Raw genomic sequence first — 15,790 nt, 5'->3', positions numbered from 1 at the left:
CTTCCAAAACATTTCACAATCTCAAAACCTTTAAAATGATTTAAATCATTTATGTAGAAAAAATAAATTCGCACACATCAATAATTGTCGTGGAGTACTCCTTAGGGATTGTTTGGGGTGTCCTAAATAAATGCACTTTTTATCTTTTTAGACTAAAAACTTGAGGAAAAAAATATGGATGTTTGGATTAACTTTTTGACTTTGTATAAAAAAAATATATATTAAAAAATTATATAAATTAGTGTGTAAAAAAAAATTAAAATTGAAAATTGTACAGTTTGAGTTTTTTAACTTTTTAAATAATTTTTAATTTTTTTTAACTTTTTAAATATTTTTTAACTTTTTTTCATCTGGTAAAATCTGACTTTAGTAGCGTCCAAACATTTTCCCTATTAGTACTAATCAGTCTCAGACCGAAATAAAATAAAGTGCAAAAGCGGCCAACTACTCTTTCTTGAAAACTTGTTCGATAAACCAATCTCCTACTTCTCTCTCTCTCTCTCTCCTTCTTCAACTCTCTCTCAATTTCAAACCCTAGTCTCTCTCTCTAATTTCAAACCTTGCATATCGATTTCGCAGAGCTATGGCAGTTATCTAAAAAAATGGCTTGAATGGGAGTTTCTTCGTTTGGATCTCTTCGTATTTTCATTCATTTCAAGGTAATTTATCTGCTGCATTAACTTTACTCCTTCGCTAATTTTCAGTTCAAAGTCTTCGTTCATCGATTTCGAGCCTAGTTGTTTGCTGGATCTGGAAACTTACTGTTTTTTCTTATGCTTAGTTCTGTTTAATTGAACTTTGTTCTAGATTTCAAGCTGATTTATTTTTCATTTAAATGCTAGATTGATTGTTTTAGAGCCTCAGATCTTGTGTTTTTTGCTGTTCTATTCACACCACATGTTTCTGTTTTCCTGATTGAATTTTGATTGGATTTGAGATAAAGTTTAGCAAATTCAAGTGTTTTGAAATTGATTTTCTGGTCACAATTAATTTCAGTGTTGTTCTGGGGAATTATCGGCACATTTACTCCGATGAGGAATTCGGATAAATGTCAATGCCTTTCGATCTTTGGATTTCTCTTCTTGGCCTCTGTGTTTCGTTCAATCTCAGCTGCGAATTATCTTCCCACTGATGAAATTTTCCTAAACTGCGGGGCAGCTCCGCAAACTTCCGATTCCGATCGCCAATGGACTTCGGATATTGGGTCAAAGTTTGCGCCTGCAGCTGGGAATTCATTGACAGCTACTGCTTCTGCTCAAGATCCTTCTGTTCCTACGGTCCCTTACATGACCGCTCGGATTTTCAAATCCGAGTACACCTATAGTTTTCCTGTATCTTCTGGGCGTAAATTTGTCCGTCTGCACTTTTATCCTGCTTCTTACTTGGGGCTAAATGCCTCAAACGCCATATTCTCAGTTGTTGTCGGAGAATATACCCTTCTCAAGAACTTCAGTGCAGCTCAAACAACTCAAGCTCTGAACTATGCTTTTATGATGAAAGAGTATTCTGTCAATGTGCCCGATGCCACCTTGAACATAACCTTCAAGCCTTCCAGTACTCCAAATTCGTATGCCTTTGTGAATGGGATTGAGGTAGTTTCGATGGCTGACATTTACAATACTGCTGATGGAACTGCCCTGGTCGTTGGGCCAGCTACACCATATTATATAGACAACAGTACGGCTCTTGAAAGTGTTTACCGGTTGAATGTCGGTGGAAATGACATTTCACCCTCCGGTGATACTGGGATGTTTAGGTCCTGGTATGATGATTCACCATACATCTTTTCAGCAGCATCTGGGGTTTCACAAACCATCAGTCCAGGCATGAATATTACTTATCCTTCCGGCATGCCCACTTACGTCGCTCCAGTTGATGTCTATGCCACTGCCAGATCAATGGGTCCAACATACCAGGTTAACGAGAATTACAATTTAACTTGGATCTTCTCGGTTGACTCGGGATTTACTTACCTGGTTAGGCTGCATTTCTGTGAGGTTGAAGAAAATATGACTAAAATTAATCAGAGAGTCTTTAATATCTACCTTAATAATCAAACTGCTGAGTATGCAGCAGCAGATGTGGTTGCTTGGGCAGGAGGACACAATGGAGTTCCAGTTTATAGGAATTATGTGGTCTTGGTTCCTGATGGGCCTCCGCAGCAGGATCTTTGGCTTGCGCTGCATCCAAACATTTCCTCAAAGCCGCAACACTATGATGCGATCTTGAATGGAGTGGAGATATTCAAAGTAAATGAAAGTACTGGAAATCTTGCTGGTCCTAATCCAGTCCCTGCTCCAGTACAAGACATAATAGACCCATCATTAGCTTATCAGCCATCCCACTCAAGTCATTCAAAGAATCAAATGGCTATCATTGGTGGAAGTGTTGGTGCTGGTATTGCTGCACTCCTTGTTGGTTTATGTGTTTGTTTTGTTTCTCGTCATCGGAGACCGGGAAAGTACTCAAGTCCAAGTGATGGACCATCGGGGTGGCTCCCTCTTTCTTTATATGGTCATTCACACTCTGCAGGCTCGGCAAAGACTAACACCACAGGAAGCTACGCCTCTTCCCTCCCTTCAAACCTTTGCCGCCACTTTTCATTTGCTGAAATCAAGTCTGCCACCAACAATTTCGATGAGGCTCTGGTTCTTGGGGTGGGAGGTTTTGGCAAAGTTTACAAGGGAGAAATTGATGGTGGAACAACTAAGGTTGCAATTAAGCGTGGCAACCCCCTCTCTGAGCAAGGTGTGCATGAATTCCAAACCGAGATAGAAATGCTCTCGAAACTGCGACACCGGCACCTTGTTTCACTGATTGGTTATTGTGAAGAGAATTGTGAAATGATCCTTGTCTACGATTACATGGCTTATGGAACCCTTCGGGAGCATTTATACAAGACCAATAAACCACCATTGCCTTGGAAGCAGAGGCTTGAGATATGCATTGGAGCTGCTCGTGGTTTACACTATCTCCACACTGGTGCCAAACACACTATTATCCACCGAGATGTCAAGACCACAAACATCCTACTAGATGAGAAGTGGGTGGCAAAGGTTTCTGATTTTGGCTTGTCAAAAACAGGTCCTACATTGGATCACACTCATGTCAGCACAGTTGTAAAGGGTAGCTTTGGGTATCTAGATCCCGAATACTTCAGGAGGCAACAACTGACAGACAAATCTGATGTTTACTCATTTGGAGTAGTACTCTTTGAGATCTTGTGTGCTCGGCCAGCTTTGAACCCGGCTCTTCCAAAAGAGCAAGTGAGTTTGGCCGAGTGGGCTTTTCATTGCCAGAAGAAAGGTATTCTCGATCAGGTCGTTGACCCGTATCTGAAGGGGAAGATTGCACCGGAGTGCTTCACAAAGGTTGCTGAGACAGCAATGAAGTGCGTGTCGGATCAGGGAATTGACAGGCCATCAATGGGTGATGTGCTGTGGAACCTTGAGTTTGCTCTACAACTGCAGGAGAGTGCAGAGGAGAGTGGAAAGGGCCTCGGTGGAATGGACATTGAAGATGCATTCGATGTCAAATGCAAAGGAAAGTCAGATCACGATACCTCTCATGGCTTTGATGGGAATGTGACCGATTCGAGGAGCAGTGGGATGTCAATGAGCATAGGTGGCCGGAGTCTAGCTAGTGAAGATTCCGATGGATTGACACCGAGCGCTGTTTTCTCACAGATCATGAACCCAAAAGGGCGTTGAGATCTACTCAAGTAATCTACTCAAGTAAATTTTCTTTCTCACAGTTTCATTTACTTGCTATTTATCATTTTGGGCTCTTAATATGTTTTTTTCTATTCAAATTCACTGTACGATGTATGTAAAATTACATGACAGTGTGTGATAAAATAATTTGTTGTACTTTTTATATTTGCAGATGATGACACGAATTCATTTGGGTTTTTGTGTTTTGATATGATTTTATGCTAGATGGTTACAAAGATATTTGTCTATTCAATTAAATTCATTCATCATGAATTAGGGCTTTCACATGTAGACATGGGATATATATTGATGTTGTTGTTACGTAACGTTGAATGAAATGTTTTATTATAGGGCTTGGTTAAGGTGTCAATAAAGACTTAAAAAAAAATTAATTATATTTTATATATTTAGGAATATATATGTATGTAAAAGACGTGGGAAAGAGTTAACTGGGGGAGAGCTGTTTGTTGCTTTGATTACGCGGATGGTTTGGTTGCTAATGGTTGACTAAGTTTTGGAGAGAGAGAGAGAGAGAGAGAGAGAGAGAGAGAGTAGATTTTAGGAATAAAAGTGACATTAGAAATCAATGATGTGTATTCAAGAGTCGAATATTATATGGGTAATGGTAGGAATATCCAATTTTTTTTTATCAAATTCTATAAACATTTAGCCATTCATTTAATAGAAAATTTGAGAGTTTTTCATATTATATTGGATGGTGATGGTGATGGTGATGGTGATGGTGATGGTGATTTACAATTTGTGTCGTGCTGGCCTGTTGGTTTATGTGCATTCATTGTTGAATGGGATGGGATTGACAGTGGTAGAGCCTACAAGCATTACAGGGTTATAAAACTCTTTTAAGGAGAGGAGTAGCAATCTGATGGTGGACTTGCGTTTGTTAATAGAATCCAGAATTGGAAGATTGGATGTGAAATGACCTTATTGGTCCAAATAATAAATCAAGGGTACATATAATTTTCATAAAATATGACATGATGTGAGACAAATAATTATATATGGTAGATCTCAACACACGTAAGACTTCGCAATTTATTTCATATTTGTGACTTATACTATAAAAAATTGGGAAAATTACAAATCAGGTTTAATTTTTAAAAATAATTATATATTAATGAAAAATTATAATTTTAATAATTAAAACTTATAAATTTTACCATGAATTTGAATTTTTTTTCCAGTCATCCATTGGGGTTATTTCCCTTAAAAAAAATTATTGTACAACTTTGGAAAGAGGCTATTTTATCTGAAGGTGTTTGAGGAGTGATTATTTTAATTGATTTTATAGTTTTTTTTTTACGAAAATATGTATAGAAAAATAGATAAAGTGATATAATAATTAAAAAAAACCATCCTTTTACTCTACTTTCTACACTTTTTTTTATGAAAAGCTTTTTTTTTTTCCCTCTTTTTTCAAACATATATATATATATATATATAAATTCATTTCATATTTTAACAGAGATGCTAAAAATCCCAACCCAAATGATTCCACTTGGACGGTTAACCAAGACGCCACTAACGAAAGACAAAAACCAGGTATATATCATATTTTTTCAATCAAAAAATTTAATATAAAATTAATAATATTTTTTAAAAATTTTAGCAATTTATATATGTCATGTAATAATAAAATTTTAAAAAAAAATCATTACAGCATTTACTTTATTAATATGATAATGTCACATTAATAAATAAATTCAATTTATAAAATTTGTTAATTAATAATAGCATATTATTCCTTCTCAATTCCATCCCAACCCTCCCCAGTCACCCCCAACCTACACAACCCTCTGCAAAATCCTAGCTGCAAAAGAGTCAAGTAAATCACAATTGCGAAGGATCGACAAAGAGAAATGCGGAGGAAGATGAATAAACAGTGCCACCCTAAACAGACTTAAAAATAATAATAAAAAAAAAGAATACACTCTGGTATCAAATTAAAGATGCATCACCCGACCACATCCAACTGTCATTTTCCTAAGGCTCTGTTTGGATCGTGAATTTTAATAAAAATTTAAAAATTGACAGGTAATGACTGTTGAATGGGGAGAGGTGTTTGATCATTTTCACCCATCCCTATATAAATCCATTATCCAAACACAACTTAGGGAAAAATGTGATAAAACAGTGTCTTCAAATGCAACCTGTGGGAACCCAATCTGCTTCTACTCAAGTTGGACATAAAGAAGGCTTGAATACAATTCTATCTATGGAAGAAGATTCTATTGTTCCTTTGTAAACAACCTATACTCGGTCCCAATAGCCTTTGGTTCTTCTGATCAACTACCTTTACATTTGAATGTCAAACAACAAACCCATTAAAAGAATTAACAGCACAAACAGCAACAATTTTGATAGTTCAGTATCTCCATTTTTCTCAAAATTTGAGTGCCAACAATATATACCCAAGGTTTTTTTGTCTCCTGCAATCCTCAATAAAACAACACACTTGGCAACAATTTACAATTTCAAGACATTGAATATAGACTATTCCCACAAGAATCACAAGAAGAAGAGTGATTGCTCCTCTGGAAACTCAGCGAATGAGAGAGGGAACCACCAAACAGTTTATTTGTAAATTGGGGGCACTGAATCTGCAATTGCAATTATCTTCTTTTGTAGCTCTGGTTTGTTGGCTCCTACTAGTTTGTCAACTTGCTGTCCATCTCTAAGAAAGAAGAAGGTTGGTGTGGCTTTGATATCCCACGATGTACTGAATTCCTGCACCAGAAAATAATACAGAGTTTGTTTCCAACAAATTTCACTTATGCTACAAAATCATTCCACTAAATTACACACACACAAAAAAAAAAAAAGAATGAATAAAAATCTCACCACACCATTTGCTTCAAATGTTAATGCTCTGTTAATTTTCCAACGGAAGAAAACATAGAAAACGTTTTCCTATGTTTAGTTGCGACTTTGAAACTAATGTGCTAGTAGGTGTATTAGTAGTGGTGGAGGTGGTGGTGGGTGGGGCAGTGGAGGCAGTGACAGTGGTGGTGGTGACAATGGTGGTGGGGTGTTGGAGTCCGGATCATCTAGAGTGATTTTTCCTAAAGTGATCCTTGAGTATTTTTTGAGTGGCAAAGATTTAATTCTGCAAAAGTGGAGGGTACAATAATCAAAAGCTGATGGTACAACAACCATACAAAAATCTAGAAAAAATCACGCTATATGATCCGGACTTGGGGTGTTTACGGTGGTGGTGGGGTAGTTGTTGTAGTGGGCCGGCATTAGTAACACTTAAATCCAGAAAACATTTTTCACCTTTCAGAAGTAGAGATAAAGAACATTTTCTGTCTAAATAAACCTGTTTTCCATGAACTACAGAAACCATTTTCTATTGACTTTCATTTTTCATTGTACCAAACACCATAAAATAAGAAATATATTTTCCACAGAAAAAAAACAGAGTGCAAGTTTCTTAAAAGTAATTCTGTTAAAATGGGGCACATAATGAGCGGTAAGGTCTTTGAACCGCTAGTGACAGAAATGTCAATTCTACTTTCGTTTTCAAGTTTACAATATGATTCCATTTACTTACAGCTAGCTTGTCAACATCAACAGTCAGGTACATTAGAGAAGGGTATTTCTCAGACAGCTCGCAGTAGAACGGTGCAATCACTTTACAAGGACCACACCATGTTGCACTGAAATTTGCAACCACCTGTTGAGCAATCAACTAGAATTAAAAAAGGGTCACCATGAAAGATCACCATAATATATATTTTTTAATAATAATAATAATACTTAGAAAATATGAGGAAGAAGAACTCCGAAAATATGAGGAAGAAGGAATATATTTCTGTTATATTCAAAACTTCTTATTTTACAAGACCAAATGACACTCCTTATATAGGAGATATTACAAACATCATTATAACCCATTATATGCCACTTACATATTATATATTACCACTATCTACCACTATCATATTATATACATGCCACTATCTACCACCAACACCACTATCATATTCTATACATGCCACTATCTACCACCAACACCACTATCATATTCTATACATGCCACTATCTACCACCAACACCACTATCATATGCCACTATCTTATTATATGCATTAATACAAATTTCCAGCACTCCCCCTCAAGCTGGTTTGAAGATATCTTCCATAGCCAGCTTGCTAGTCAGCTTATCAAATTGCTTCTTGTGTAGTCCTTTCGTTAGCACATCAGCTAATTGTTCACCTGTTGGAAGGTAGGTCATACAGATTATGCCAGCATTGATTTTCTCCTTGATGAAATGTTTATCCACTTCTATATGTTTTGTGCGATCATGTAGAACTGGATTATGAGCTATAGATATAGCTGCTTTGTTGTCACAATAGACCTTCATAGGTGTCGGGTGAGAAAGCTTTAATTCTTCAAGAATTCTTTTAATCCACATTACTTCACAGATTCCATGGGCAACAGCTCTGAACTCTGCTTCTGCACTACTTCTAGCTACCACATTCTGTTTTTTACTCCGCCATGTAACTAGGTTCCCACCTACAAAGGAGCAGTATTCGGATGTTGATCTCCTGTCTGTAACACTTCCTGCCCAGTCTGCATCTGTGTATACTTCAACTTGAAGATGTCCATGTTTCTTGAACAGTAAGCCTCTCCCTGGAGTTCCTTTCAAATATCTTAAGATCTTATAAACGGCCTCAAAGTGCTCTGCCCCTGGTGAGTGCATGAACTGACTTACCATGCTGACTGCAAAGGCAATATCAGGCCGCGTATGAGACAAGTAAATCAATTTCCCGACAAGTCGCTGATATTGTTCCCTCTCTTTGACTTCTTCAGCCTTAGCAGCTTGTAACTTCAAGTTAGGCTCGATCGGAGTCTCCACCATCTTACAACCAAGCATACCTGTTTCTCCAAGGAGATCAAGAACATATTTTCTCTGATTAACGAATATACCTTCCTTGGATCTTGCAAATTCCATTCCGAGGAAATACTTGAGAGCTCCCAGATCCTTAATGTGAAATTCTTTTGCGAGTTTCTCTTTGAGGGCTGCTAACTCTGCTTCATCATTACCAGTTAAAATGATGTCATCAACATAAACAATCAAAATTGCAATTTTACTGTTTTTTGAATGTTTATAAAATATTGTGTGATCTGCTTGACTCTGCGAGAAGCCACAACTGATAACTGCCTTCCGAAAGCGTTCAAACCATGCTCTTGGTGATTGTTTGAGTCCGTATAATGACTTGTTCAATCTGCATACTCTGTCGCTTCCAAGTCTCTGCTCAAATCCCGGCGGTAGGCTCATGAACACCTCCTCTTCAAGATCACCATTGAGAAATGCATTTTTAATGTCAAGTTGATGTAGAGGCCAATCTGAATTTACTGCAAGAGATAACAGTACTCTGATGGAATTTATTTTAGCAACAGGAGCAAACGTCTCCTGATAGTCGATCCCATAAGTTTGAGTGAAGCCTTTAGCCACCAGTCTCGCCTTGTATCTCTCAACGCTTCCATCTGCGTTACATTTTATCGTAAACACCCATTTACACCCAACTGTTTTCTTGTCTTTGGGTAGATCAACTATCTCCCAAGTACCACTTCTCCTTAAAGCATTCATCTCCTCCATGACTGCTAATTTCCAATTCGGATCATCCAATGCTTCCTGTATATTCCTTGGAACAAACAAGTGTGAAATCCTAGATGTGAAAGCTCTATGGTTTTTAGACAGTCTTTGATAGGAGAGGTAATTTGCAATAGGATGTTTAATGCAATTTCGGACACCTTTCCTAATTGCTATAGGAACATCAAGGTCGGAAATAGAAGGAATAGGATTACCTAAAATTTCGATGCCAGAACTCGGGTAGACATTCGGGTCATTAGGATGGACATTCGGGTCATTATTCCTCAGATGAAATCGCTTCCTAGTATAAACCTGAAGCTCAGGATTTAGATCATTTTGTAGTACTTCTCCCCCGAAACAAGAATCTTCTTGACTAGGCACCATAGAACTTGGTTCTCCTAAGTGATCATTATCAGACAGATGTGGTTTTTGTGTAGGATAAATGACATTGGGGAGCGGGATAGAAATATCCCAAAAACGGTCTTCTACTCCACTTGTCTCCCCCTGAAGAGAAGTGTTGGGGAAATAGGATTTTGTTTCCACAAATGACACATCCATACTCACATGAAATTTCTTGGTTTGAGGATCGAAACACTTATACCCCTTTTTGTTTGAGGAATAACCCAAAAAAACACATTTTATAGCACGGGGGTCAAGTTTTGAACGAAATTGACTAGGAACATGAACATAGGCAGTACATCCAAAAACTTTGGCGGGTAAATCAAAAAACAACCTCGTGTCAGGAAAAAAAGTTTTGAGACAATCGAAAGGTGTTTTGTATGTTAACACCTTTGTAGGCATCCTGTTTATCAAATAAGAGGCTGTTAAAATTGCTTCACCCCATAAATATTTAGGAACATGCATGTAAAACATTATAGCACGTGCTACTTCAAGTAGATGTTTATTTTTTCGTTCTGCAATGCCATTTTGTTGAGGGGTATCCCGACATGTAGATTGATGAAAAATCCCATTTTTTTTCCAAAAACTCACCCAACTGCTCATTGAAATATTCTGTTCCATTATCAGAATGTAAAATACCAATTTTGGTTTGAAATTGGTTTTCAATCATATTGTAAAAATTTGTGAATAAATTTTTCACGTCAGATTTTTTATTCATCAAATAAATCCAACATAAGCGGGTATGGTCATCAATAAATGTAACAAACCATCTTTTACCAGAAAGAGTAGTGATTTTAGAAGGGCCCCAAACATCACTATGAATCAAATAAAAAGGTTTGGAAGCCTGGTAAGGTTTTGGCAAATAAGTAGAGCGATGAAATTTTGCAAAAATGCAACTTTCACAATGAAAAGAAGAACAATCAATCCCTTTAAATAATTCTGGAAATAAATGTTTCAGATAAAGAAAACTAGGATGTCCTAGCCTATAGTGCCATAGCATTATTTTTTCTCGAACAGAGATTGAACTAGTACTATTAAAGCTCTGAGCTTTTTTATTACTAACAGGTACTTCATCAAAGTAGTAAAGACCTTCAAGCATCCTAGCACGCCCAATCATCATCCCCGAGTTCTGGTCCTGAAATTCACAATGGGATTCAAAAAATGTAACACGACAATTAGAATCCTTAGATAGTTTACTGACAGACAAAAGGTTACAGGCTAAGTTGGGGACGTGAAGAACAGCATTGAGATTAATTTTCTCAGTTAGTTTAATAAGTCCTTTTCCTGCAATAGGTGAAAAACTACCATCGGCTATTCTGATTTTGTCATGACCAGAACAAGGGAAATAGGTACTAAATAAATGGGAAAAACTAGTCATGTGATCGGAGGCACCGGAATCTATGATCCACGGAGAGAAGTTTAGGCAAGAGAAGGCTTTAGGATTTCTACCTGTTTGTGCCAACAAAACACTTGGAATACCGGATGAGGAGTTGGATTTTATCAGCTTTAAGAGTTGATCAATCTGCTCTTTGTTGAAGGGACCTGAATCGGCTTCATTAGCGGTAGGAAAGCCACGATTCTTCTCTCCTTGTTTGCTGCTTTTCCAGTTGACAGGTTTGCCATGGATCTTCCAACACGTTTCGCGTGTATGGCGAGGCTTGTTGCAAAAATCACACCAGACCCGTGGCTTATCATCAAACCTGCGCTGGTAATTTGCAGCCTTGTTGGCCGCAGCATCGCTAATTAAAGCAGAAATTTCAATTGATTCACCAGTACCTTTTTTCTTAAGCATGACGCTCCTTCGGCTCTCTTCCCTTCTGACTTCGGCAAATACTTCGCCAATGGATGGGAGAGGAGGTCTGCCAATAATTCTTCCTCGCACTTCATCGAACTCAATGTTGAGGCCGGCAAGAAACTTGTAAATACGGCTGTCTTCCACAGTTTTCTTGTGGTGGTTGCAGTCGTCAACCGATTTCCATTCGTATGTGTTGAAGATGTCAAGATCCTGCCACAACCTTTTCAACGAATTGAAATATTTGGTGACGGAATCATCTCCTTGACAAATCTCTCCCAACTTCAAAGTTAATTCGAAAACTTGAGATTGATTTCCTAGGTCAGAATACATCTGACTAACATTATCCCACAATTCTTGTGCAGTAGGATAGCACATGTAATTAGAGCTTATATCCTCCTCCATGGAATTGACCAACCATGTCATAACCATGGAATTTTCAGCGTCCCAACTGTCGAATAGCGGATCATTAACAGCAGGAGCCTTCTTGTCACCAGTGATGTAACCGATCTTTCCTTGCCCACGGATATACATCCGGACAGATTGTGACCAGCGGAGAAAATTATCACCATTTAGGCGGATGGTGGTGATTTGGACAGAGTGAGAGTTTGACGTTTTCACCGGAATGGCAGCGGCAGGGGTTGAAGTGGTTTCGGACGTGACTTCCGACATGGCTATGACGGTTTTAGGGCTGCTGTGTTTTTTGTAGCTCTGATACCAACTTAGAAAATATGAGGAAGAAGAACTCCGAAAATATGAGGAAGAAGGAATATATTTCTGTTATATTCAAAACTTCTTATTTTACAAGACCAAATGACACTCCTTATATAGGAGATATTACAAACATCATTATAACCGATTATATGCCACTTACATATTATATATTACCACTATCTACCACTATCATATTATATACATGCCACTATCTACCACCAACACCACTATCATATTCTATACATGCCACTATCTACCACCAACACCACTATCATATTCTATACATGCCACTATCTACCACCAACACCACTATCATATGCCACTATCTTATTATATGCATTAATACAAATTTCCAGCAATAATAATAATCAAAGAACGAATAGTAACCAAAATTCCCAAAGAAACATGTAGAGTTAAAAGAGGGTAACCATGAAAGGTCACTATAATAATAATAATAATAATCAAAGAACAAATAGAAACCAAAATTCCCAAAGAAACATGTACATCGTGGTAAAGTGAAGCCTAATCAACACAGAGGGTAGCACACAGAAACCATAACTCAGTTCTCATAATAATTTCCCATGTATACCCTCTGTTTGTTTCAGCCGAAAACATTTTCTATTGACATTTTTTTTCCAAAAAATATTTTCCAACAAATACGTTTTCCTATGTTTGGTTGCGTCTTTGAAATTAATGTACTACCGATTGTATTAGTGGCAGTGGGTGGTGGTGGTGGGTGCAGTGGTGGAGGTGATGGTGGCATTGATAAGACTTTAGTCTGGAAAACGTTTTCCACCACCTTTTAAAAGTGGAAAACGTTTTTCACGCAAATAGACTCATCTTTTGTTGACCATGAAAAACTTTTTTGCTATTGATTTTCGTCTTCTGGTGTACCAAACGCTAAAAAATACAGAAAATGTTTTTTCTACCCAGACAAACAGAGCACAATTCATCAAAAAAACAATAAATCAGTTCAAGTTCTTCAGACAGTACGAAGACTGGGGCTCCTGAGAGCAGTTGTTATGATGTTCTTATATACTTACAATCTTGCCATCCTTCCTTGCTTCGGACAGCTTTTCATCCCAACTTTCTTTGGTCGTGATGAGTTGCACATTGCCACCAACAAATGTGTCATTATGATCAGAATCATCGCCATCATTCCGAGTCTACAAAAATGATTCAAATTACAACTTTTATGTCAAATAGATTAAAAGGTTAGATTCTCAAATTACAATACAATGACACCAAGGCTTCATTTGGATACTAATTTTTGAAATGAAGGGATTTGATATTAAACTTTATAAAACTGTAAGAAGGTTGATTAATGGATACAGATTGGTAATTCTAAAGTAAAGGATGCATAGAGATTGGAAAGATGCATTTTGTCAATATTTTTGTACAAGCAGAATCATACGTGGAAGGATTTCAAATAACTATGTTTACTTGGTTATTTCAAAATCATTAATCTAAAACTCTCAAATCCATTTGTCATGTTTTGCATTTTTTGAAAATTGTCATGATGGTATGTTTGTGTTGATTTTTGTGTTGGTGTCCGTGCTTTTTAGAAATAGATTAATAATCAACAGAGACCATGATATATATCACGTAATCCAGAGATTGACTGAACCATAGCTATCAGAATTGCACTGGTCATCAAGCCAGTGGTTCACGTTCAATGTTTCACCATTGGGTCAATCAGTTGAACCGTTCTTATAAATCAGATTTTTCAAATATATCCATTCATGTAAAAAGTGAATTAAGTGTGTGTGTGTGTGTGTGTGTGTGTGTGTGTGTGTGTGTGTGTGTGTGAGTGATGGAATGATGCACAAATAAAATTTCAGAACAGTAATTGTGCGGTGCTAAGACGACACTAGTTGCTTAAGTTTGAGCCTCATAAGGCTCAATTCTCAACCTCTTATGATAACGAAGCAAACACTGGATTGGACTGACTGGTTCATCTCAATTTTCAAAATTGTCCAGCCTATGGTTGGTCATTTGGTTCACTATGGCTCAAGAAAAAATTCAAGATTTTGAACCAAACCAGCTCAGCTTCCAGTTAATGGTTGAACCAGTTCAGCTGGCTGGTCCAGTCAGTTAAAAACAGAGAAAGAAAAACTGGTAAAGACAAAATACAACGGAAAAAAGAAACAAGACCACATAAAAGTACCAATAAGATCAGAAAAAGGAACAAAAAACCACGGCAACAGTACCAAAGGCATCATAGAAAAGTGGAACTAAATACATATATACAGATTAGGAACCACCGGCTTTTTTTTTTAACTGTATGTAATTCATTGGAAATTATATTTTTCTTCGCTGTTTATACATTAATTACATAGATAACATTTTAAAAAAGATTACCTTAGAAAAGCAAAGCCCCATCTTGATTTTCAGAGAAAGCTGATTGTGCTGAACCCTAGCTGTAGTACCATGAAAGTCAAATTGAATTAAAACAAAATCTCACCATTACCAAAATAAAACAACCAGCTATATTCATTCTATTATATGCTTTATATATATGAAAAAATAGCTAATCACAAATACAGAGCACTTTGAGCCCTCCAAGTTCAACAAAAGAAAATGAGTTCACTAACTGAGAGTCTAAACCTTCTACTTCGCTGGCAACAAATATAGGTTTTTTGAATTCATATGTATTTATGAAGTTTACCTTTCTATCATTATTTTCTCTCCTACCAAACAGAGAATCGCATAGCAAGAGCAGATATCTAGTAAAAAAAAATCTTTCTTGATAAAATAAAAACAAACCAGAGAATAATAGAAAATACCCATAATCCAAATGATAGTTAAAACGCCAAAAATCATCAAATTTGGGCCAAAATGAATTATAAAAAAAATTGAAAAAAAAAAAATCTATATAAGAACAGTATATACATCAATCAATACACATGTAAAACTGAATCAAACTAACCTTCAATTTATGAATTTCTTCTACAGGTATGCAAAAGAGACGAATAAAAAAACAAACGAATTAGAGAAAAATTAACCTTGAATTGAACTTTTGGAATCGATTTAGTCAAACTTTGAACTGAGCTTCTGGAATTATTCCGACATTACAGGTTGATTGGAATCAAAGCCCTAGAAGGAAGAGAGCTAACCTTCTTTGCTTAGGTTCGAATCAAAACCCTAAAATGTACGACAATAATAAAGGAGTTTCGAAGCAATTTTACAGTCCCGTGTGAACATTGCTGGTGTTTGGTAACTTCGTCGGATATTCTCAGTTTCTTTGTTTAAAAAATATATAACAAAAAATATTTTAGTACATCCAAATTGTCAAAATTAATAAGAATAAAATTTTAACCATATGTTCCATAAAGACATTTTTAACGGTTCATTACTTTTTTTTATTAAATTTGAGTAAAAAATAATTAATTTTTTCAATCTGATATGGCTTGCTCCAATGGTGCATCAAAAGGAAAGGGTCATTCGGTGGGCCGACCGGCCGGTCAACCGATAAGGCTTAATTTATTTATTTATTTTTGACCTGTGTGAATCTTTTTGACCTATTTGAACCTATCTATTTGAAAGGAAACCGATC

The 15,790-nt window shown here is 36.7% G+C and overlaps 2 protein-coding genes across 2 annotated transcripts; one reads left to right on the top strand and one right to left on the bottom strand.

Annotated features, from left to right (window-relative positions):
* The first annotated feature begins 402 nt into the window (after positions 1 to 402).
* On the top strand, positions 403 to 3,919 carry LOC114318014 (receptor-like protein kinase FERONIA). The gene is made up of 2 exons (XM_028264835.2): positions 403 to 659; positions 997 to 3,919. The coding sequence occupies exon 2, from the start codon at positions 1,032 to 1,034 to the stop codon at positions 3,708 to 3,710; it is 2,679 nt and encodes an 892-aa protein (XP_028120636.2). The 5' UTR covers positions 403 to 659; positions 997 to 1,031; the 3' UTR covers positions 3,711 to 3,919.
* Positions 3,920 to 6,086: 2,167 nt separating this feature from the next.
* On the bottom strand, positions 6,087 to 15,519 carry LOC114318015 (thioredoxin H-type). Its single transcript, XM_028264836.2, has 5 exons — positions 15,240 to 15,519; positions 14,596 to 14,654; positions 13,278 to 13,400; positions 7,285 to 7,407; positions 6,087 to 6,458 (listed from the first exon to the last, which is right to left on the bottom strand). Exons 2-5 carry the CDS (start codon positions 14,614 to 14,616, stop codon positions 6,306 to 6,308), a joined length of 420 nt encoding a protein of 139 aa, XP_028120637.1. The 5' UTR covers positions 14,617 to 14,654; positions 15,240 to 15,519; the 3' UTR covers positions 6,087 to 6,305.
* Positions 15,520 to 15,790: the final 271 nt, after the last annotated feature.

The sequence above is a fragment of the Camellia sinensis genome, chromosome 10 (assembly GCF_055761805.1).
Source record: "Camellia sinensis isolate YWXY chromosome 10, ASM5576180v1, whole genome shotgun sequence".
In the NCBI taxonomy this organism is placed as follows: Eukaryota; Viridiplantae; Streptophyta; class Magnoliopsida; order Ericales; family Theaceae; genus Camellia; species Camellia sinensis.
The sequence above is the reverse complement of the archived record's forward strand: the minus strand, read 5'-3'. Positions and strand labels throughout refer to the sequence as shown.

What these genes read in the sequence shown, in the direction of transcription:
- LOC114318014 (XM_028264835.2), top strand. Translation starts at nt 1,032, where the DNA reads ATGAGGAATTCGGATAAATGTCAATGCCTTTCGATCTTTGGATTTCTC.
- LOC114318015 (XM_028264836.2), bottom strand. Translation starts at nt 14,616, where the DNA reads ATGGGGCTTTGCTTTTCTAAG. An exon ending in TGGGGCTTTGCTTTTCTAAG is followed by an intron (nt 13,401 to 14,595) that starts GTAATCTTTTTT and finishes TCATTTTTGTAG; the next exon opens with ACTCGGAATGATGGCGATGA. An exon ending in CAAGGAAGGATGGCAAGATT is followed by an intron (nt 7,408 to 13,277) that starts GTAAGTATATAA and finishes ATTGCTCAACAG; the next exon opens with GTGGTTGCAAATTTCAGTGC.